The 25579-nt window shown below is 34.4% G+C and overlaps 1 protein-coding gene across 1 annotated transcript; it reads right to left on the reverse strand.

The window, feature by feature from the left end:
* Positions 1 to 231: 231 nt before the first annotated feature.
* On the reverse strand, positions 232 to 25579 carry LOC149414305 (uncharacterized). Its single transcript, XM_089644132.1, has 10 exons — positions 25398 to 25579; positions 22567 to 22670; positions 14974 to 15214; positions 9993 to 10144; positions 9321 to 9452; positions 8257 to 8378; positions 7087 to 7236; positions 5957 to 6086; positions 4731 to 4862; positions 232 to 1838 (listed from the first exon to the last, which is right to left on the reverse strand). Exons 1-10 carry the CDS (start codon positions 25462 to 25464, stop codon positions 1650 to 1652), a joined length of 1419 nt encoding a protein of 472 aa, XP_089500258.1. The 5' UTR covers positions 25465 to 25579; the 3' UTR covers positions 232 to 1649.

Raw genomic sequence — 25579 nt, forward strand, 5'->3', positions numbered from 1 at the left:
GAGTTTCAAAGGAAAAATCAGCAGTAGAGTAATACATGTATTCGGAGTGATGTCATTTCCTGAAATGGTTATCAATGTTATGTTGACGTCTTCTTGTGTATAATTGTAAATATATTTATCAATAAACTGCTAGGTAATAAATATGCGAAGAAAGATAGTGTAATGTCGATAAACGTTTGTATATATTATGAATACAGCAGAAAAAACTTTAATTAATAAAACAAGTTTTCAGATTCGATGAAACGTTTATTATCGTTATTGCCATTTTATAATTTCTTGTTTTGTGCGTCATCAAAATTCTATAACAACTCTTTTACAACATGAAAAAATATATCTATCAACATTGTTTCTTTTTCTCATAGATACATCTGCGTATGTAAAAACATATGCAAGCTAAAATTAAATATAGATGCATTTATGAAAATTTAACCCTTGAAGAGCTATCTTAGTCGATTTGACTAACACTGCTTGCAATTTATTCTGTGTCTCTCTGACGAATGCGCCGTTATCTCTAATCCTCTGGAGGGTCTGCAGGGAGTCAGTTTATCATAAATGTGTTATTTACACCAAAAAGTAATATTTTTTTATGTTTTTATGTGTCATAGAAATCTCCCTTACATCATAGTAAGAAATACGAACTAAACGGTGGTAGAAAGAAAAAAATACTATAGTTTAAATTCAAATATATAAATTAACCACAGAATATATAAAATATATAGGTACATATATAGAAATTTAAGAAAAAATTACGAAACTTTTTATAAAATTATTTTAATATGAAAAGACAAAAAAAATTGAGGTGACGATAATGTTTATGACACGATTTTCTAAAAAAATATGTGTTTATCGGTTCCATAATATTACATCAAAATGATGACTAAACACACCTTTAAAGTGATATAGAGTCATTAAAAGTGATGAAACAAAAAGTGGGTTAAATAGGTTACATTGTAACTCAATGATATTTCATCAACATGATAACTAAACACACCTTTAAAAAGTGATATAATAAAAAAATTATATAATAAAAATTAAAAGTGATGAAATCAAAACTAGGTTAAATAGGTTACATATGTAACTCCATGATATTGCATAAAAATGATAACTAAACACACATTTAAAAAGTGATATAGAGTCATTAAAAGTGATGAAACAAAGACAAGGTTAAATAGGTTACATATATTACTCTATGATATTTCATCAACATGATAACTAAATACACATTTAAAAAGTGATATAGAGTCATTACAAGTGATGAAACAAAAACTAGGTTAAATAGGTTACATATGTAACTCCATGATATTTCATAAAATGATAACTAAACACATCTTTAAAAAGTGATATAGAGTCATTAAAAGTGATGAAACAAAAACTAATTTAAATAGTTACATATGTAACCTATTTAACCTAGTTTTTGTTTAATCACTTTTCATGACTTTATATCACTTTTTTTAGGTGTTTTGAACTTTCATTTTGATGAGATACCCGGTCACCGTTTTTATCATCTTGTTCAGTGTTTTTACGAGAAATTGTGAGGGGAGCAATTTTCAAACCTAATTAATTCATTAATTTTTTAACACTTTTAGAAATATGAAATTTATTTGGATTTAGTTGCAAAGCGGATTCCAAATAATTTCATTCCTCTCTGCTTATGTTCCTGTTTCATTGTCAGGCCAAACTGTTTGTTCGATCCAACTGATATAGGTAGAGACTCTGGTGTAGAAAGCTGGAACGTTGGGTTCTCCGCAGATCTTGCCGGTAGATGTAATTCCAAAGACAAGGTAAGTGCAATCTACCTTATCGTTATTGTAAATCTGTAATGGGCCACCGGAATTACTCTGAAAACAAAAAGAATAACAAGTATCTTAATAAATAAAAATCAATATGTTCGTACACGCTAATCTCTGAAACCGACCAACCGATTTTGAGCCCCCGCATAGTTAATTTCTACCGATATATAACAAGTTTTATTAAAAGTAAATTATATGAAATTCCCTCGTTAAAAAAAAATAAGCTCCGAAAATTATTAAAAACACGTTTTGTTCTGTTATTTAATATGTTATATGCATGAAAAAATTCACAGCGTATCTTTAAATGCTACTAAAGAATTTTTCTTATTTTTTTTTGCTTTTTTCAAACGAGTCGCGTTTTATTAAATATTTTCACCATTTCGAATAAATTTTTTTCGGTCTTTAATATTAGCGCGCTCCCTCTAATATTCGTATTTATACACGGTGTCCGGAAACTCGTAGTACAAGCGGGAAACTGGAGAATCTACACCACATGGAGAACCCAAATAAACATAAAGTTTTTTGATGAGAGCATTTTCACAAAAAAAAAAAAAAAAAACAAAAAAATATATTTTTCGGCTATTTTAGGGTTAAAGTTTTTTCTGGTGCTTAGGGTTGAACAACAGATGTTTTAACCCTGCAGAGCAGGAATATTTTATGATTACACCGGATTAAATGAAGGGTGATTTCAAAATAATGCTTCAAATCCGAGTTTCTTCATTTGTTTTACTTTCAAATAGTTTTAATTAGTTGGGTACTTTGATCTTCAGTAATAATTTATAAGAATTTGATTAAAAAAAAATCAACTTCTAACTCGATTTACTCGATAACGAAAGCTCAAATAAAAAAAAATATACTACAAAATCGACTTCAAATGTGATGTAGATTCACCAGTTTCCCGCTTGTACTACGAGTTTCCGGACACCCTGTATATCCCTTTCAAACCACCACCGAACGCTCACTACGGGGCCTTCATGAAATTTGTTGGTTCCAGCTTGAAATATAGGATAGTTTTGGACCCATTTGGATATAAAAATAAATTAAATGATTTGTTTTTTCTGATTTCTCATCCAATAATATATACAATCACAAATTGTAACTTCCCTACATAGAAGGTCTGTGGCAGGACAACGTCTTATATTATAAAATGCATTCCAAATGGTTGAGTTAAAATCTTACTGGTTTCTAATCTTAATATATACATTTTCAGAAAATAGTCGACCGTTTGTTGTTATAGTGACAGGAGTGTTTAAAGATGTTTAAAGGGTAGAAGAACTCGGGTACTGAGAAAAAAATACAGTGTGTGGCAAGCCTACGCACGACGGAAGTGAAACTTTTATTATTCTTCTCTCTCTCTTTTCATTTCATTCTCTCTTTTTTTCTATCTATTGACATATTTATAAGTAGCATATGATAAAAAAAAATTAAAAGTTAATAAAAATATGGGATTCGAACCCGGGTCCTGCATAACGAGTGTCTAACGCTCTGCCTCTAGACCGCGGTTATTACGTATTCGACCAAAATATCATAAAGTCAAAATATCTAAAAGTCGCAGCACGAGAGCATTTTATCACTTTAAAAAAATTATTATTAAAAAAATCACAAAAAGAAAAAAAAAATAGTTAAAGCGGGGATCGAACCTCGGTTCTTCACGACGACAATCGGGCGCTCTGCCTCTAGACCGCGAAGCTGAGTTTGGAGAGTGACCTAAAGTAGGTATATAATATTGGCTAGGCTCCTATAGCGAAATGATCACGGTTTTTCATGACGGTCATGAGTTGGTTTAACTCCGGTCCTCGAAATTGCATAACGCGCGTAAAGAAGTTTCACTTCAATAATTTCCTCAGTGCCTATGCCTTATCTGGGGAAGCTGTGAGGAGAGTCTTTATAAGGAGAGGAAGGAGTGAACATGATTATTGAAGAGACCCATTTTGTAGGAGAAAGGAAGCACAGATGCTAGCAAACCGTCCTACAGCCGAGCTGTTGAACTCAATAACGAGTTGTAGAAATGACCCGTTCTCGTGACCGTGTAAATATGTTGGGTGCGCGTTTGGCATGTTTCCCGAATGTACACCGGTGCCGAAGGAATCAATTACGCTAGTTCCTTGAAGCATATTTCATTGCAGAACAAGGACAGCATCCCTATCTGACGCCTGTTCTCTAAAGATTGGAATCCGCAAAAAGAGCACCCGTTTCAAGAGTCAAGGATTTTAAATGCGCCATATATATAACTTATTTTTTAATATACCCTAAAAATAAATACTGTTTTAGAAACTAGATAAAATTATCTTTCCGGTGTATGTATTTAAAATAAACATAACTATTTATAAATAATAAAATTTTAATATCAAACGTGAAAAATGGTGTCAAAAACGCTAAACACATTTTTGCTTTAATGTTTTACTTTATGTGGGTTTGTTTGGGGAATCTGTAAGAAAACTTTAATTTCACTTTTATCTCGTTCACATTATAAAAAAATAATTTTGAAAAGTTGAGCCGATTTTTTTATTTTTTTTTTTAAAGAAAGACAAATATTCTCGGGTTACGAATAACCAGACAATATTTGAAAATCTCCTACTACCACCACAGAAAGCGGAAAATGTTGCTTGTGTTGTGATGGAGGACTTAGTCAGCAGAGGAATTGAACGCACTACGACTGGGTGGGACCCAAGCGCGATGTCAACTCGGCCACCAACCGGCCAAAATTAGATTGTTATGATAGCAAGCATCCAGTATAGAAAACTGGAAAGAATTGTTATTATTCTTTCTAATCTCAAAAAAATATGTATTTTCGCATAATACAAAAAAAGATAAAAATGCTTTTATAAAATATTGACGCTCGGTCATATATGACCCTAAAACGATGGAGAGGAAAACGGTTGGATAGTGGTTTTTTTTAGTAAGGCTGTTAAGGCTTAGTTTGTAAAAAAATATATTTACCGAGCAAATGTCCCGTTGAGTCCTGTGGCCATAGCATATCTGCGTTGCGGTTTCAACGCCATTTCTTAATGAGGCTTTGATTGGAGGACGTGTCTTGTTGCATTCATAGGAATTGAATTTCTCCACAGTGGTCTGAAAAGAAAACAAGCAATTTTTTGCTGGACGAATATTTCTTTAAGGTATGTACTAATAAATCTAAAAGAAAGAAGAAAAAGAACAAGTGATAGAAAAAAAAAATAACGATCTCAACTGGGAATCAAACCCAAGATCTTTGTCTTACAGGGACAACGTATTCTACCACTAGACCATTGGGACCTGATTATTAAAACTATTTTCCCATATTTTTGACAGCCATAATCAGATAGTGTCTTCGATAAAATTATCTGATTAATGTACAGGATTTTCCAATAAGAGGTGTTATTTTAAATAGCCAGCTAGTTCGGTAGATGTTACTTTTGAAGCTGTAATTTTTTAAAATTTGACAATAAAAAACTACGCCATTAATAAAAATGGAACGATACACGCTTTAACAATGCATTGAAATTATTAAAATTCACTTGAGTGAATCAAATGCAAATCATCTTGAGTGACGAGGCTCATTTCCACCTCGGTGGCTTCGTCAATAAGCAAAATTTTCGCATCTGGAGCTCGGAAAACCCAAGAGTTATTGTTGAAAAGCCTCTTTATCCTAAACATGTGACTGTTTGGTGCGGTTTATGGTCCGGCGGAGTCATTGGACCTTACTTTTTCGAAAATGAGGCTGGAGCAACAGTTACGGTGAGTGGATTGCGTTATCGAGAGATGATTAATGATTTTTTATGGCCGGAGTTGAATGGTATTGATCTGGACAACGTTTACTTTCAACAAGATGGCGCTACGTGCCATACAAGCAACAAAACCATTGATCTTTTACGATTGAATATCAAAATAACACCTCTTATTGGAAAACCCTGTATATATGGGATACCTATTAGATTTTTCTTTAAATTTAAATGAAATTTTACATTTCAAATGGGAAAAGTTACCCATTACGGTGAAAGTAATCCTTCAACTGGGGCAAAGTAATCAACAATCATTTTGAAAATCACATGTGTAAGTAATATTGGTTTATAAAGATCGGTCTTTTTGAAATTTCAATTATTTATAAATCAAAAAGATTTTTAAATGAACAATACAAAACCCATTCAATCCCATTTGCCCGGGCAAAATTAAAAAAATAACAGCACCTTGAGAAGAGAGTCGCTGACTTTGCCTCCCCTTCTGGTTCTGCCCCAACTGGATACTATCGCCTTTGTATCATCTATAACCTCTCCCCCGTGGATGCAAGCTGGCCTCATTTGTCGGGTGAAAGGGACTCTAGAAGCAGAAAATCATTTTTTTTTACATATAGACACATCGATATACTTGTCCTTACATGAATTCTGGGAATCATTTTGAAGAGCCGGAGACAAAGGATGATTCGAGATTGCTTTGAATAAACTACGACAACCGCCGAAGAGAAAAAGACAACAATTTGCAGAGCAGTCCATTGTGTATGAATTTTAGTTTTGAACCGTACCGACTACCGCAGCGTAGCGACGAAAAAAATGAATGAGGTGGGTAAATTATATTGCATTTATTGGTTCCATGCAAACTCGACACAGTGACTATTCAACACACCTTTAAAAAGTGATATAAAGTCATTAAAAACGATGAAAAAAAAGTTTAACCTAACCTAACCTACTTAACCCAGTTTATAAAGTTTATGTTTCATCACTTACAATGACTTTATATAACTTTTTAAAGATGTGATGAATTATCTTTTTGATGATTTATCCGGTCACCGTATAAATAAATAATAAAGTATTTACTGAAAATTTACCAGGAAACGGTTTGTAATCCCGTTTTTAGTTCCGGGATGTTCCCGAACGTTCCAGACTATTCTCGAACATTCCAGAATGTTCTGGAATGTTGTGGAATGCTCTCTAAAACTCTCGAATGTTCTGGACGGTTTTAGTTGGTGAAACATCCACCCCTTATATCTTCAAAATCACGTCTTTCAGGTAAGAATGGGAACCTTCTTCATGGATGAGGGATAGAGGACTACCACACCATAAAACTCCCTTGATCGTACCGGGACTAGTTTCAGAGCTTTAGTGGCACGAACATTGTTGCAAACTGTTCATTTTCAGGAAATCAACAGTTTGCTTGAAATGTTGTAAAGCTAAAATAAAACAATTTATGGGTCTTCTAAATGTTACTTTACTTCCAAGACAACGGATTAAAAATTAAAAAAAAATGATAATAAAGAAATTTCTCGTTTATTCTGTGCTTACATAATTTGCGAGAGAGAGTTGTACAATATTGTCATACTTACTTTCGGTCCAGTTTTAACAAAGCAATGTCGTTGCGATTGCCTGTTCGCCTGTAATCAGGGTGCGGAACCTTAATAATCACGGTGTATAGTTGATCCTCCACAGGTTCCTCGCTGCTGTCCCAGCCACCTAATCTCACGTGACGCACGACTCTGAAAACATACGGTCAAAATTACAAACTAAAGTATTCATTTTTTTAACGTGATATAAATTTGTCAAATTTGCGAATTCAAAAAAATATGTTTTTAAAATGAAACGAAAGAAAATCAAAGTGATAAAAACCTTTGTAATACACTAAATATGTATTTTTTTAAATTATATGTCTGTTGGTTACATATGCCAAGACTGTGTATATTCTTGGTATACCTTATATCGTAGGTAATAGGCATTAAAATCGCTTGACAAACGGAGTCTAGAAACGTTCGATTTCAAGCACAAAACTGGTTTTTATTTATTTTGTAAATAATTTTATAAAAAAGCAAAAAAAGTTAATCAAGTGAAACTGTCACAGATATTCATAGCTATAATACTGTATTTTTTAAAAGTTCTTTCCCCTACGTGTTCATACATTTATATTGAAAATATTTTTTTAGTCGTGTACCTACTTTCATATTTTTTATTGAGTAATTTATTTTTTTATCTGTATTCTACTCAAGCGAAACGACAGCAAAATAGTGATCAACACGAAGCTTAATGCCAAATCACTATTTTGATTAATCTTTATAATGAATTAGTGTACATAATGAATACCAAAAAATATGCTTTAGATAAATTGAAGGTTTTCCTATCGCTTCGTTTGAGTAGAATACAAATAAAAAAATAAATTACTCAATAAAAAATATAAATGCAAACTAATAAAATATATATTTTTTCAATAGAAATGTATGAACGCATAAAGAAAACAACTTTAAAAATACAGTATTATACCTAATATTATCTGTGGCAGTTTCACTTGATTAACTTTTTTGCTTTCTTATAAAAATATTTACAAAATAAATAAAAATCAGTTTTTTGGTTGAAATGGAACGTTTCTAGACTCTGTTTGTCAAGCGATTTTAATGCCTATTACTTACGATATAAGGTATACCAAGAATATACACATTTTTGGCTTGTAGCTTTCTCTTAATAGGACATGAAGCTTAGCCTTAAAGAAATGATTATTCATGCTTTACCTTCTTCCTCCAGCGGACACACATTGTGCTGCAGTCAAGACCCACTGGTCACTGATTAGACTTCCACCGCAACTCCAGGTAATGTTGAAGGGTGCTCCATGGTCTGTATATCCCAATGCGGCCTGTAAATAATATAATATGCCTATTGTAAACACCAACATTTTTACAAAGTAACCTCTCGAATTTCAAGTCATTCAAACAGAGATGAGGTAATACATGTTTTATTCTCATCGGTCTGTAACTTAGTTCATTACATTGAGGTATATAGATAAAGCTCACATTGTAGCGATGAGTCGTTCATGAACGACAAAAAGAACTAGCTCAAGACGCACAATTGAGCTAGCTCCTTTTGCTGAGCCGCATTTATTAACGGACCAAGTTACAATTAACACATTACATATTACACAAAGTGATACAAAGAGAAATGTTACAATAAAAGATGTGTTTACGCCAATAAACATTAATTTACACACACATTTACACAAACCTGCGACCACTGTACTGAGATGGTATTGCTGTTCCTTTGTCCCACAAACTTCAATTCCTGCACCTTTATGAGACCGGGAGAGGCTGTTTTGGACCCTTAAGACCCTCTGACCTCTCTCTCTGTGCTTTCTCGACACACCGCTTTGCACAGCAGCGGGATGGATGGGTGACAAAATAATACATTCATATGTCCGTCACTTAGGACATACTGATCCCTAGATTCCTACCCCTCATACCTTTTTACTTTCCAGATTTTCCTCTCCTTCCTTTCCTTAAAAATACTCTGCACACAGCATCCCCAAAGATGACATAGGCCCTGAGGAAAAAATAATAATGACAAGACAACGCGAGCTGCCTTTAATCTGTCGGATTAATTTACTGACAAACCTCCCCTCTCCTGGCAACTTGAATTATTCCCATTTCCCTCACGGGTAGTTCTTTTGTTTGATATATCAATGAACCACCCCAATTTTTCGTACTTATTGTTATTTTTGTATTTTATATGAAACGTTCACGCGTTCAGTGTATATTATGTTTTTATTAAAGATAAAGCCATGTAGAAATTAGTTCTAACTTACCATGTGGGGGAACTCTTCAAATACGGTGGTGACTCCTCCTACGATCAGCGGGACGGCCGTGCAGGCGCACTCGTAACCGCGGAGCCAAGGAGGGTTGACGGTATACCCGGAAGGTACAAAAGGATATACATTCTGAAATTAGTTCTAACTTACCATGTGGGGGAACTCTCCAAATACGGTGGTGACTCCTCCTACGATCAGCGGGACTGCCGTGCAGGCGCACTCGGAACCGCGGAGCCAAGGAGGGTTGACGGTATACCCGGAAGGTACACAAGGATATACACTATCAGCAAGATTGATGCATTCTGAAATATGTTCTAACTTACCATGTGGGGGAACTCTCCAAATACGGTGGTGACTCCTCCTACGATCAGCGGGACGGCCGTGCAGGCGCACTCGGAACCGCGGACCCAAGGAGGGTTGACGGTATACCCGGAAGGTACACAAGGATATACACTATCAGCAAGATCGATGCATTCTGAAATTAGTTCTAACTTACCATGTGGGGGAACTCTCCAAATACGGTGGTGACTCCTCCTACGATCAGCGGGACTGCCGTGCAGGCGCACTCGGAACCGCGGAGCCAAGGAGGGTTGACGGTATACCCGGAAGGTACACAAGGATATACACTATCAGCAAGATTGATGCATTCTGAAATATGTTCTAACTTACCATGTGGGGGAACTCTCCAAATACGGTGGTGACTCCTCCTACGATCAGCGGGACGGCCGTGCAGGCGCACTCGGAACCGCGGACCCAAGGAGGGTTGACGGTATACCCGGAAGGTACACAAGGATATACACTATCAGCAAGATCGATGCATTCTGAAATTTCATAAATATAATGCCTATAACTTTTTTTAACTCATAAGGTTAACCCTTCTGGCCCTTGCATATTTACCTTAAAATTTCTTAAAAATTCTGTCAGATAAATAATGATAAATAAATACGCTTTCAAATGTTGAACCACTAAATATTACTCAAAAATTGATCCTCAAAGTGATGTACAAAAAAAATCTGTTATCCATCCAACCTACTTTTTTATTTATTTTTTTTATTTGGTACACTATTTTCTACATTTTAAGTTTTCCAGTAATGTAGGCCTCACTGGGTGGCTTGCCCGTGCTGAGGCCTTCATTTTATAATATGAAAATATAATCTATATAATACATTTAAAATTAAAAATACGTAATACATAATAATATATTTAAAATTAAAAAATAATACATTGAAAATAATCTTGTGTGTTTGTGAGTGATTTGTGTTTATATTGGTTTTGTGTGTTACGTGTAAGTTTTGTTTTTATTTTATGCTATGACATTTTGGTAATATTGTCTTTTTTGTTCTTTAATCCATTTTGTAATTTTGTGTGTGAATTTATTTTTATTTTCCTCAATTTTAATTTCAAATTTTACACTGTTGAAAGCTTTTATAGCATGGTATTGGTAGTGTCTTTGTCCAAAACTTGAATTTACTATCGGAGTTTTTATGTTTTCTTTGTACGCTAGTCTAACTGGTCTGTTAGTGTTATTTTGTGTATGTCGAAATTTATTTTTTTTGTCAAAAATGTAGTTTAGTAGTGTTTTAACGTATAATTGGCGTATATCTAGTATGCCACAGCTGTTGAATATTTGGTCTGTATCAGTCAGTCTATGTTTTTTTAGTATTACCTTTAAGATAGTTTTCTGTGCGGTTTCTAGGTAATTGATAGCCGAGTTTGTTGCTCCTCCCCAAGCAATAATTCCATGTTCTATTATTGATTGGCAAAGTGCAAAATATATTGTTTTCAATTGTTTTATTTTATATATGTTTCTTATGTTTAGGAAAATGTGTATTATTTTGAGAAGTTTATTTGTGATTTGTTTTATGTGAGGTATCCATCTAAGGTTATGGTCAATTACGATCCCTAGATACTTTATTTGTTCTGTTTTTTCTAGAGAAGGGCAATCGCCGATGTTGGTGTTTAAACATTCGTGTATTTTTATGGTGTTTGTGTTGTTTTTTGGTTGTCCCGTGCTATTTATACTGTATGTTGTGAATTTTGTCATCACCATAGCTAACTATTTCACCGTCTATTTTCATGCTGCAAAGTTCATTTATGTAAATAATAAAAAGAACGGGCCCTAGTATGCTTCCTTGTGGAACTCCATATGTAATCGGTAGTGGTTTACAAGTATGGTTGTTAATTTTGACTTGTTGTGTTCTGTTACTCGTATAACTTTTTAATAGTTGAAGTTCCTTGCCTTTGATACCCATGTATTAATTATAAGGATATTTCTTAGCATTAATTTAAATGGAATGTAATGTTATGTGTATAAAACAGCTATATATCACTCAAATACTTTGTCGATTTTTTATCAATATTAAATTTGCTGAAAGAACACAACAAATGAGGACAACTAGAATTAGCTCTACATTGAACTTTGTGGCGGTACATACTAAAACTTCTTTTGGTCAAAGAAATTATTTATATCAGGCACTGATTAAGAAATTATTAAATCTACCAATCCCTTACTTAAATTTAAAAAGTTAATTAAGATTTTTGTATTGACAGACGATTGTCTTAATATTTTTTCACCCTTGTCCTTTCTTAAATAATAAGATTTTACATAAGTCCCATTTACTAAAAACTGAATGTCACCCTATCTGTCTTTATTATCTACTTTGCTTCTTCTTTTGAATAATGAATAATGATTAGTTATGGTTCAAATATTGTTACAATATACTGTCAAATTACCGATCTAATACTTATTTTTTCTTTATTTTTGAAATATTTTGTGTTTGGATGTAGAATTACTTTATGTTTGTGATTAGTCTTATGTTTGCTTCACTCAAATGTAAATTTTTAACCTCGATACAGGCTTAGTTCTAGTGAGGTTGATTTTTATGTGAAAAAAACGTGTTTTATGTATAGTGAGATGCAATAAATAAATAAATAAATAAAATAAATGTTACTATTGAAAATAAACATATATAGTAATATATTCGAAATATAAATATTTTATGTTTGTTTTCGTTAAACCTTACGTTTTTTCGTCTGAACTAAAAGTTCTGATACGAAAAAAAAACACACAATTTATTAGACAAATGAATTTTAAACATTACTATCACCTCACTTTTTTGTCGTTTCGTTAAAAATAATTGGTAAAAAATGCTACCGTCCTACTGAAACTATTTTCTTAATAACTTACTTGTTTTTAAATTGTACCGTCTTGTCAGATAATGTGTTTAAATATTTATAAAAAAAGTATTTATCTATCATATGTAGTTTCTCCGGGATGGCTACTTATATTCAGATATTTGTTTTTTTTTTCTTTCAAAACACGAAAATATTCCATTCGAAAGCGTTCTCCAGTATAGTACCTACTATGAATTTAATAAATTGGATTTATGTCATTTGACATTGGATTAACGTTGAATAAAAACAGCTATTACTCGTACAATCAAATTGATTGCTTTTGGGAATAGATCACAGAAAACAAATCGTTGCAATCTCTCATATCTCTGTCTCTCTTACTCTCAAGGTGAGAAATATGATCAAAACGGTGTTAGAAGGAGAAAACACCATGCTTTATATTAAAATATAGAAGATCACCAAAGAAGAATTCAAATGTTTGGGGGTATTATGCCTTGTTTCGCTACTTCCTTTCAACGTTTAGGACAGCATTTCAGTGTCCATTATCAGGGCAGATGTGTCCCTGCACAAATCACTATAATATTTTTGGCCGTAAAATCTCAAATAATAATACATTTGTTAAATAAAAGCTGATTTATCCTTCGGTATCAGTAATTTCTTTGTGTTTTGACTTAGGCGGAAAAATGTAGTAAGGTAAGCCATTTTTAAATGTTTCCATTCAAAATGTTAATATTTACCAGAGATGTGCTGTATTTCAAATAAATCCATTTCAAATGGAAATGCAAAATGAATATTTTCCATTTTGCATTTTAAATGTTTTTCTAAAAACCATTTTGCATTTTGCATTTTAAATGCTTTTCTCAATGCATTTTCCATTTTAAATGCTTTTTTGCAACATTCTTCCTGCTATCTCCACTCATCTTTTTTTCATAAGCCCCAAATATCAGTCGGTCCTCAACCTCGCTATGAGAGATAATTTACATTTGTCAAGTTGCTCCCTGGTAGGAGCCCTGGCAATTTAGTGATACCATTACAAAAAATACTGATTCAAATACTGAACATGGGGCCATGACGCTGTAATATTAAATGTTAGATAGCAGTTTCTATGTTTTTACGTTGGCAACATTAGTCCCGCGCAAATTTTTTGTGGAGCATTATTAAATGACAAAATTGTTTAAAAATTCTATAATTATTTTAATTGTTTGACCTGAGAAACCATTTTGCATTTCGAAAATGGGTATTTTGCATTTTGCATTTTGCATTTGAAATGCTTTTCTAAAAACCATTTTGCATTTTGCATTTTCAAATGGAAAAGTTTTGACCCATTTCCATTTTACATTTCAAATGGTTTTGGGTACCCATTTTGCACATCTCTGATATTTACACAAATTATATGTTTATTTCTAATAATGCAATTTGAAGGCTTATTTCATCTTATTTCCTCGGCTGGCTAAGTCCTCCATCACAACACAAGCAACATTTTCAGCTTTCTGTGGTGGTAGTAGGAGATTTTCAAACATTGTTGGGTTATTCGTAACCTGGGAATGTTTGTCTTTCTTTTTAAAATTAAAAAAAAAAAAATTACAATTCAAGGTTTTTAGTTTTCAGATACGTTGAGAAACATATTTATTTTATTGCAAAATTACTTTGAGCATCGCCCTGCATTAAGACAACCATTCAGTATTGAAACGTTGCTTTAATGGGTTTGGCTGTGTTAAATGACCAGATAGCCAGGTACTTCTCCATCTTCCAATTCCCCATCTCCGTCTTTTCGCCACTACCTTTAGTATATACCCCAATTGGGAATGCCATAGACTCACAGGCTCCTGACGGTTGGGAGCAGTTGAGACTCTTGCGCGGTTTTATATATATAAATGCGGAAACATTCTACGACTTTCAGACAGCGGATTAAACAATATACAGGGTTTATCGGCACTAACCCGACAAACTTTAACCAGCTATTCCTTTTTTCAGCACATTTGGAGTAAAAAATGTTATGGGCACTTTGCTGTCCGGTAGCATTTTTTTCAATTAAAAACATAAAATTAAAAATTTCCACACTACATCACTGTCATTGGCATTGCTTTTCGTGTTCAACAGCTGTTATAAGCAAGTATGTCGAAAAGCGTCTTCGCTCTTTCGCACACACTAAATAATAATAGTTAAAAAAGAGACGAATGGTGCCGTGCCATTTCGTTGTGATTGTAAAAGCGCGCCAATATAGGTACACACGTACATTATTCAACGGAATTTGAATAAAATATTGCCAGATGGGTTTTCAAACTTTGACAAAGGATAAAACAGTGGTGACATGTGGTGAAAATATGAATAGTAAATTTTTTATTAAAAAAAAAAACGTTGCCGGACAGCAAAGTGCACATAAGATTTTTTACTCCAAATGTGCTAAGGAATAGCTAGTTAAAGTTTGTCGGGTACGTGTCGATACACCCTGTATAATGATGAATATGTCAGAAGCCTGGGGGTTTAAATATGACATTCTGGTCCTAGTTATACTCACTGTCCCACGCTTTCTTGCCCGTTTTCCTGGCTTTCACCGCGTAATCCTTTAGCGGTGTATTCAGGCATTTGTTCTGCTGGGCATTGCCTGTAATCTTCAGTGTTGTTTGGGGGGCTCCGGCTGTAATGGGGGCACTAGCTGCACTGGGGGCACTAGCTGCACTGGAGGCACTGCCTGCAACGGGGGTGGATTTAATAGGTACGCAACAAACGACTTGCGTACCCCACATGAAGCGGCATGTCTGAAACAAGTTCATTATAAGTTCTTTGAAATCATTTTTAAGACCCCGTAGTAAGCGTTCAAAGATGGCTTGAAAGGGAGATATGTAAATACGAATGTTAGAGGGAGCGCGGTAATAATAAAAAAAACGATAATAATCAAGCGAAAATGGTGAAAATATTTAAGGCGATGCCATACGAAGTAATGCAAAATCATGTGTTTTTGGTTTGAAAATTTGGTCGCCTAGAAATGTTTCAGATGCTTTAATTAAATACTGCGAGTAGAATACATCTTGGCCTTTGAAATGATCGATTATTTTTTTGATATTTCTATTTTTAAACCTACAAAAAAATAATGTATAGGGCCTATGAAAACTGCTTTAAAGTTCAAAATCTCCTACTTACTAACCCATTTTCGGTTATAATTTTATTGTATAATGTGGAAAATTAAGTTATTTATGAAATAATTGGAAAAAAAAATATTTTTGCCTGAACATCCACAAAATAAAATAAAAGGCTCTTTTTGGCCATTTTTTTTTCTTGCATAAATCAAAACAGGCGAATGGTGTTAAGCGGGAATTTAAACCTTATCGACATCTACGTTAGGGTTGTTATTGATAGTCGCTCAATTTAAAATATTACACGACGTAGTGCATCGCCTTAATAAAAGACGACGCGTTTGAAATATATAAATAATCTCTGGATAAATGCTTACGTTGCTTTTAAAGATACACTGTGATTTTTTTTATGCCTATAACATATTAAATAACAGAAAAAACGTGTTTTTAATAATTTTTGGAGCTTACTTTGCGATTTTTATAAAATTCACGTTTCGGCAGAACAAATGTTCAGATATTATTTTGAAACTTAAATACTTAAAGAGTTTGCGAAAAACTTGTTATAAATCGGTAGAAATTGGGTATGCAATAGCCTGGAGCACGGATATATGAAAAAAAAATTATGATTCAGAGTTCTAAGAGGGGGGGATTTGTGCCTTATGTTAAAATAAAAATACGTGGGATTTTTCATTTAATTTAATTAAGATCTTCTGCCTCCGCAGTGACCCCAAAAATTGAAAATTAGGGTAAAAAAGTTTAATGGTGCTGCCACACGCAAAGCTCACATCAACAGATAATATAAAGCACAACAGCGCTCGCCATACAATCCCATACAGACTCGACACACGTAAAAAGATAACGCGCTATAAGTGTGGTTCTGAACTTCGCTAACCGAATTTATTTTACGTAACCGCTCCCGACGCGATATTTGAAAAGTTATGCGTCCCCCTCTCCGCCGTAAAAAGGAGAGGGGGTCATTTTAATTGCGGAGCTACCAACTAAGTTCCGTGTTCCCTTTGACAGCCATGACATAAGCAGCCTAATAATGCATTTCTTATTTATTATGTTAGCTCATATCGTCATGTGTGCTAGTAAATTTAGAAACATAAAAAAAGACTTTATTTGGCAAACATACTTAACATATATTTAAAATATAAATATAATCAATATTTGAATTTGAAGTATACAAATTTTCGCCCTTTCAAAATTAATCATATTTTTAACTCAGTATGTTTATTTGGTAATATCATTCGGGTTTTTGATAAAGTTGGACGGCCCGATACCTACATAGAGAAGCTTCTAGTTTGTTCGTTTGTTGATTGTTTTCAATTGTTTTCCTGGGTAATCTGGTTTGCTCTCGTCAGCTCTCGTGCTCTCTTTTCGTTCCCTGCCCTGGTGTTGGTCCTTGCCGCCTTTGCCTTCGACATTTTTGGAAATCGACGTGAGCTTATTTTACAATAATTTATTATATGTCGCTTTCGTCGATCGGCGTGCGAACTGCGAATTTACTGATTCGACGGAGAGGTTATGTCAGGTTATGTGAAAATGCGCTATTTACGCGCAGATTGTTTAAAATCTAAAAAGTTTATAAATAGCATTTATAATTATATAGTTGGCGGCATCATCATCTGAGGATGAGCTGTCCAACAGATCCAGCAATAGGCGACAAGTATCATCCATTTCGAAAACGTGCTCAAGCTGTCAGTAAGTAAAGTTGTCACTTTGACAGATGAAATTATGTTCCTCGGCCGCTCTCGAATTCAACTGACCCCCTCTCCTACCATAGGAAGAAATATTTGATAGCGTCGTGTGTCGGTAGAAAAGATGATGCGCTGTACATTAACTTTTGATGTGAGCTTTGCGTGTGGCAGCAGCTTAAAGTTTATAAGGCGATACATTATGATTAATTTAGTGGTAAGTAGGTGTTAAATGATAAACAATATATATTAAGATGTTTAAAGGCATCGCTCCATCAATCCGTACTTAATTGTTAATAAACATTATACTCGACACGCGATCTATTATTGAATCCAACAGTACCACCAATTCTGTAAATAACAGTGGCGCAGCCTACGGAAATCGTAAAACATCGTTTAAAAGAATCGACGATACATTATGATTAATTTAGTGGTAAGTAGGTGTTAAATGATAAACAATATATATTAAGATGTTTAAAGGCATCGCTCTAAAAAAAAAATTGAAACATAATTATACATTTATTATTTAGGTTTAAAATCCTTTTTTATTTTAAAATTTAGGTATTTTGGTCCGCGATTCCAGCCTGGAATCACCTAGCCGCGACTTTCTTGTACACTGAGAAATGGAAGCTTCTGTCGTAGCCTTTACAGCTCTTGAAATTTGAAACAAACTTGAAAAATTATACATTTATTATTGAGGTTTAAAATCCTTTTTAGTTTCAAATTTAGGCATTATGTTCCGCGATTCCAGCTTGGCATTTATGGCACCTAGTCGCGACTTTCTTGTGCACTGAGAAATGGAAGCTTCTGTCGTATTCTTTACAGCTCTTTCGACAGCTTGAGTATGGCAGGGAAGCCTTATAAACAATAGTTCGCTTTCGCCACCAGATTCCACGATATTCTGAATTTCCTGGTCCGATAAGTTTTTCAAAATCGGTGGTTCGGTTAAGTTTTCCTGCCGATTTATTAAATCAATATATGTAGAAGCATTGAAATCTATCAATGGCACTTGAAACATTCTAGGTGTTGGAGGTTGAGCAGTACTGCGTGCCTTTAGTATGCGGCGGGCTGCCAGCTCTCTAACATGTTTTTTATCATCTGTTATCATCGCAAGTAGAATCCCTTCAGGATGCGCAAAGTAGCCGTTTCTTTGGATAACAGGATCTATAATTTTTTTAGAGTTTCTGGCAGGTATCTGGAGGCCTTAATGATATTGAACAGATGACGCGTGCCATCTTTGCATGATGGTTTATTTTTAATTGAGAACCAAGACGGTGCGTAAACTTTGACCACAAAAGTAGCCAGAGTTTTCAAATTTTCAGATGGTTCTTCAGTAGATACATACAAACGTAGTATTCGGTTAGCACGCGTGATCCAACGGGCATGTGATAGTTTTCCTGGAGATTTATTGCCTAGGTCTTCTGGAAATTCACCTGAAATTACCGCCGAGACAATTTTATGCAAGTACTGTTGGTCTGAACTCAGATCTTTGGCCTTTTCTGGTAGCATTTGACCTTCGATGCGTTCAAATTTTTTAACAGGCAGCTTTTCACAGGTTTCCAGTGATTTTCCCAGTGGACCAATATAAGATTTAGGTCCCGAAGTACACCCATCGAGATGAAGAAACAGATGTCTCAAAGGCAGTTCATTCATGTGAAGCAAACAAATTATCCACTGAAGTGGTTTTTGTAGCTTTTTCTCAAGCAGTCTTATAATTCCAGTATACTTTCCAGTATTTACATTCGTACCATCGCAACCAATTGCCATAATTCTATCTTGGGAAACTTCTTTATGTAACAGAAACCCTGTTATCGCGGTTTCTATTCCTTTTGCTGTCCCAACATCAGGTACCACGTATCCCATGTAAATGGATCCCGGCTCTTGAATTAGTGAGATATGTTCCTCCACAACCATAGTCCTGTAGCATTTACCGCCCTTTTTAACAATATTCAAAGTTTTGTCTTTTTTCCCGTCAAAGTATAAGGCCAAGAGCTCTGTAATTGCTGCATTTTCCGTTATTTTTTCTCTAGTTTTAGTTCTCTCTCTTCGTAACTTGTGCCGATCAATGACCTCAACATCAGACCCAATGTCGAACAAAACAGATGATGCTATTGCTGCTGCTGCTCTGTCAGACACTCCATACCTATCACATGTCTTCGATAACGTAGGAAAATTAAGCGTCGATTTTTTTATTTTCTTTTTAATAACGCCTTTGATCATGGAGCAATCAGATTTTTCTGTCTCTGATGATGTCGCTGAAGAAATACTAGCATTTAAATCAGCTAACGTTGAAGTAGGATGTGTTTCGGCGATTCTCTCGTTCATGGTTCATTTTTAGAGTTTTTTGCATGTTCTTTGTAGCAGTTACGTCGATTCCGCTGATTACCATTATCCGAGACGTTCTTTGATCGGTCAAAAAAGTTTGCTCTCGTTTAGGAACCTTTTTATCCTTAGGACAGATACATTAAGCGAATTCTTTGCACTTGCATGCTGAAATATCAAAAAGTATCTTACTTCTTTGCTGAAAACTATTTAACTCGTCCGGGGAGAGCCTCTTGATAGATTTGAGTAGATTTTTGCACTTCAGATGATATGCTTTCAACATTTGAATGATCCTTGTTCGCGTCACTGTAGGAATAGATGCCGTTTGCCATATATTTTCAATTCTCGACGTTACTATGTCTGCTATCTCGCCAAAAATTGGTTCTTTTGCGGTTTATAATTGCAATTTCAGTTGATGTCTCGTCCACTCATAGTATTTCACTACATCTTCATAAGTAGGTAGAACGTTTTCTTTCATCTCACAAACATCAACAAATAGAGGACATTTGAATACACTCCGAGTTCTTTGCATGGTTGCAACGAAAGATTATCGAACGTATTTTTAACGATAAACGAGCGTGCGACTGATCCGAGCCACGAACGATAGAGCACTGACGACGCGCGACTCGAGACGCGACAAGTGCAAGCAAGCTCAGTATCACCTCCCGCGCTTCCTCTCTCCCCTTATTTAAATTATAAAACACAAATTCGAACTTCTTTTTATTTTGTGTCAAATCTATATTATACCAAGTAAACTTTCTTGATAAAAATAGGTAGGTATGTTTATTCAAAAATATCGTACATAAACATTACTTCAAATTAGAGTGTAAAACCGATTATTTTCATAAATTCGATGCCGTTGCGGAGGCAGTTACCCTAAACCAAATGGTATAATATTTTACATGGCTTAAATTAAACCTAAAAGGCACCAAATTTTGACTCTTACATTACCGTCCAGTGAAAAAAAAGATTTCACTCCACTCTAGTATGCAGGGTCTTAAACGTATGGTTTTTCACGAGTCTACCCCATGGGCTGATTTAAGACTCAAAAGGCAGTCAGGAAACATCACCAATGGGCCCTTGTTGTGGGGAGGGAGGGGGAGGTTCAACATGATTTTAAGCAAAAATCACCTTCAAAATAATCATGGGGTATAATTTTTTTTAAATTAGCAAACCGCAGAATACAGCACATCTCATTCCACTACAGAAATAAGAGTTCAGTTTTCCTTAGGTGTCCTCAACTTTTTTAACATTCTTTACTGTATACCGAATTATTACTATTAAAAAAAAAACATTATATCGACTCCATATTTCATTCCATAGCAGAGATAATCAGAGTCTTCTTCGGGTTTCCCTGATTTCTTCTACCATCTAAACTCTTAACACTCCTAACACTAATAAGAACAAATTTTGAAGTTTTCTTCGAAATCGGTCCAGTAGTTTTGAGTCTAAAAAGAAACATTAATTTTTACATGCGAGATTATAGATTTTACGTTAAATAAAGTTATGTTTAGCAAAATAGTATTCCAGACAATTGATCGGAGCTCGATTCTATGCGTGCTAAATTCCAGACCGTTGATCGGAGCTCGATTCTATGCAGTCTAAATTCCAGACAGTTGATTGGAGCTCGATTCTATGCAGTCTAAATTCCAGACAGTTGATTGGAGCTCGATTCTATGCAGTCTAAATTCCAGACAGTTGATCGGAGCTCGATTCTATTCTTTCTTAATTCCAGACAGTTGGTCGGAGCTCGATTCTATGCGTGCTAAATTCCAGACAGTTGATCGGAGCTCGATTCTATGCAGTCTAAATTCCAGACAGTTGATCGGAGCTCGATTCTATTCTTTCTAAATTCCAGACAGTTGGTCGGAGCTTGATTATATGCATTATAAATTCCAGACTGTTGATCGGAGTTCGATTCCACGCATTCTAAATTCCAGACAGTTGGTCGGAACTCGATTCTATACGATATAAATTCCAGACAGTTGATCGAAGCTCGATTCTATGCATTCTAAATTCCAGACTGTTGATCGGAGCTCGATTATATGCAGTCTAAATTCCAGACAGTTGATCGGAGCTCGATCATATGCAATCTTAATTCCAGACAGTTGATCGGAGCTCGATTCTATGCAGTGTAAATTCCAGACAGTTGGTCGGAGCTCGATTCTATGCGTGCTAAATTCCAGACAGTTGATCGGAGCTCGATTCTATGCAGTCTAAATTCCAGACAGTTGATTGGAGCTCGATTCTATGCAGTCTAAATTCCAGACAGTTGATTGGAGCTCGATTCTATGCAGTCTAAATTCCAGACAGTTGATCGGAGCTCGATTCTATTCTTTCTTAATTCCAGACAGTTGGTCGGAGCTCGATTCTATGCGTGCTAAATTCCAGACAGTTGATCGGAGCTCGATTCTATGCAGTTTAAATTCCAGACAGTTGATCGGAGCTCGATTCTATTCTTTCTAAATTCCAGACAGTTGGTCGGAGCTTGATTATATGCATTATAAATTAAAGACTGTTGATCGGAGTTCGATTCCACGCATTCTAAATTCCAGACAGTTGGTCGGAACTCGATTCTATACGATATAAATTCCAGACAGTTGATCGAAGCTCGGTTCTATGCATTCTAAATTCCAGACTGTTGATCGGAGCTCGATTATATGCAGTCTAAATTCCAGACAGTTGATCGGAGCTCGATCATATGCAATCTTAATTCCAGACAGTTGATCGGAGCTCGATTCTATGCAGTGTAAATTCCAGACAGTTGGTCGGAGCTCGATTATGTGTAGTCTAAATTCCACACAGTTGGTCGGAGCTTGATTATATGCAGTCTAAATTCTAGACAGTTGATCGGAGCTCGATTCTACGTATTCTAAACTCCAGACAGTTGGTCGGAGCTCGATTATATGCAGTCTAATTTATTTAAATATGAAAATTCTGTATTTTTGAAATTTTATACTTCTGATTTTTTACTTTTATTTACGTTTATTCATTATCAGTCAACTGTAGATAAATTACCTGCGGTCTTAATTGGTTTTTGAGGTCTTCCTTCGCTGAAGTACAATCACTGAGGTTCCGACAAACGCCCGCCTCTCTAGTTCTTTGTAACGTGCAGGCATCACCTGGAAAAATAAAACAGTTCCTGCATTAGTCAAGGGCGTAGCTATAGCATTCACATGTCTTTAATAAATCCTTTCACAGTCCCAAATCCTTCCATTATAATAAATGTTCACTAACTAACTAACTAACTATCACGCCGTTTAGGTAAGAGGAGAGGACGGACCGCTAAACAACTCGGTCTTGGCACACACTCTTGCCTCATTCACATTCATACACCCTCTTCTATTATTCTGACTCTTAACATGGCCCGACTCAAGTATAGTATATAGTATACTCCTAGGACATCCTCAACTTCTTCAATCATTCACTTAAGAGGAAGCTACAAGCCAAAAATGTGTATATTCTTGGTATACCTTATATCGTAGGTATTAGGCATTAAAATCGCTTGGCAAACGGAGTCTAGAAACGTTCGATTTCAAGCACAAAACTTGTTTTTATTTATTTTGAAAATAATTTTATAAGAAAGCAAAAAAGTTAATCAAGTGAAACTGTAACAGAAAATCTTAGCTATAATACTGTATTTTTAAAAGTAGATTCCTTTACGCGTTCATACATTTTTATTGAAAAAATATTTTTTTTGGTAGTTTACATTTATATTTTTTATTGAGTAATAATTTTTTTATGTGTATTCTACTCAAGCGAAACGATAGGAAAACCTTCAATTTATCTAAAGCATATTTTTTGGTATTCAAAATGTACACCAATTCGTTATATAGATTAATCAAAATAGTGATTTTAAAGTAATGCATTCTCTGTAGGTTTTCATTTGTACTGCGAATCTCAAAAGAAAGCCTGGGTTCAATTCGTAGACAGAATTTTTATCTGATTTTTCTGTGTCACATTTTTTGCTTGGCAGTTGCTAACATTACTTTCAAATGATGAAATCTTTTCAACAAACAGAATGCTTATGTGTGATTTTATTATTTGAGCTTTAATTCTCTCACCAACCACAAGAGCCTAGTCTCTTTATGCTGACGAAATGTTATTATGATTTCATTATATTCACTGTGAACATACACTATTTTAAACACAAGCGCCAGCTTCTACAGAAGAGAAATAAATGATTATACGCATAGAAAAAAATGTTTGTATATTTTATTGTCAAAGAATTCTTGCATAATAATAATAATTGGATGACTCGAAAATAACCTTAAGGGCGCTCTACAAACTTATAATACATTTCTATAGTGATCTATGTTATTATATAACTATTTATCGAGATAATATACAGTACAATACTTACCTGGTAGGTCACTTGAGATTAACACTTTATTAACATTATCTAATTGTTTATTAGCGAAATTTAGATACAGGATTTAGGACATAATTGGAAAATTGAATATTACTGGACTTTCTCTCATGAATGGTATATTTAATTTAAGGGTATGACAGCTTAAAAAGGTAAGTCTTTAGTTTAGATCTGAATTCTGTTGGACTTGTTATGGATGTTAGTTCCGGAGGGAGTTTATTCCAAGCCTTCGGCCCAGATACTCCGAAAGCGCGATCACCAAACTTAGTATTTGTCTTGCGCTTAGGTTCTATCAGTCTGCCTACAGCTGATGATGTTGCTGATCTAAGAGTTGATCTAGGATATATTAATATTTATAATAACTAGCTAAGGTGTACCCGGTGATGCTGGGGGTTATCTTTAATAGATAGACATATCCACTGCAGAATTTTCTGTAGGCCTTTTTAAGATATACAATTCCGTAGTATATTTTTTTGATTTATTTCATAAGGTTTAGCCAGCGTTAGCAATGTAAGCGGCCGAAAATATTTTTCACGACTCGATTACAAAACATCGACTTTTCTCTATTTTTTATAAATAAAGTATGCATGTATTGTTTATATATATAAACCTCGAGGAAGAAGTTGTCTAAATGATAGTGAAAACCCTATCAAAATCCGTTGCGTAGTTTGGAAGAACTAAGCGCACAAACAGACAGACGCGATACAAATTTAAAAAAATCATCAAGTGTATCAATTGGTGGTAAGGTTAGATAGTGAGATTGGGTTAGGTCAATGTTAGATTAGGTAATGAATTATAACATAGAAATTGATTTGTGGCAAAAGATTCCTTAGTAAGCATTCAAACAGAAGAAGAAGATTTCTTGAAAGAAAGATATGTCAATTCGGTTGTTAGAGGGAGCGCTTTAATATAAAAAAAACGGTAATAATTATGCGATAATTGAGAAAATATGACTCATTGAGTAGCATTTAAAGAAATTATACAGATATTTTTTTTAAATATCTCTAACATGCTAAATACCAAAACAATGTGTTTTTAATAATGTTTGGTGCTTTTTTTTTATTTTTTTCTATCGAGTGAATTTAATATAATTACCGTTTCGACTATACCTACGTATAGATATTATCTTAAAAAATAACACCTTCTTTTACGAACTTTACCAGTCAATTGTGGTAACATCCGTAACCTGCATACATCAAATAAAAAAGTATTTTGTGAAGCAATATTTAGCGCAAACGATTCTAAACCTATTCTTTATAGAGTTCCTTTGTACATAAGGGTTAAAATCTCTTTAAAAAAATTTCATAAATTTTTGTACGCAGCACACCGGTGTCCCATCAACAGTTGACAGGTTAAAAAACATAATTTTTTAAGATAAATAATTCACAAATATGTAGATATTCGTATTTTGTATTATTCGGTACAACAATTTGCTCGCTACTGCGCAAGCTTCATGTTAAATATTGTTAATTTTACATACCAAGGTAATAATTCTGCGCTGTACATCCGACTACAAAAGCTACCACAAAAACAAAACTGGAAATCATTTTACGCAAACACAAACTTAAAGCCTACCACAATGTTTAATATTTGACAAAACTATTTTGAGACTGTTAATTTTTTTACACGAGATGTTCATAATATTCTGGACATGTGAAAATG

Source organism: Hesperophylax consimilis, chromosome 20 (genome assembly GCF_061612785.1).
Source record: "Hesperophylax consimilis isolate HC1 chromosome 20, BYU_Hcon_1.0, whole genome shotgun sequence".
NCBI classification, from domain to species: domain Eukaryota; kingdom Metazoa; phylum Arthropoda; class Insecta; order Trichoptera; family Limnephilidae; genus Hesperophylax; species Hesperophylax consimilis.

What these genes read in the sequence shown, in the direction of transcription:
- LOC149414305 (XM_089644132.1), bottom strand. Translation starts at nt 25,464, where the DNA reads ATGATTTCCAGTTTTGTTTTTGTGGTAGCTTTTGTAGTCGGATGTACA. An exon ending in GTGTCCGCTGGAGGAAGAAG is followed by an intron (nt 7,237 to 8,256) that starts GTAAAGCATGAA and finishes GTATGTTTTCAG; the next exon opens with AGTCGTGCGTCACGTGAGAT. An exon ending in CTCAACGGGACATTTGCTCG is followed by an intron (nt 1,839 to 4,730) that starts GTAAATATATTT and finishes TTTTGTTTTCAG; the next exon opens with AGTAATTCCGGTGGCCCATT.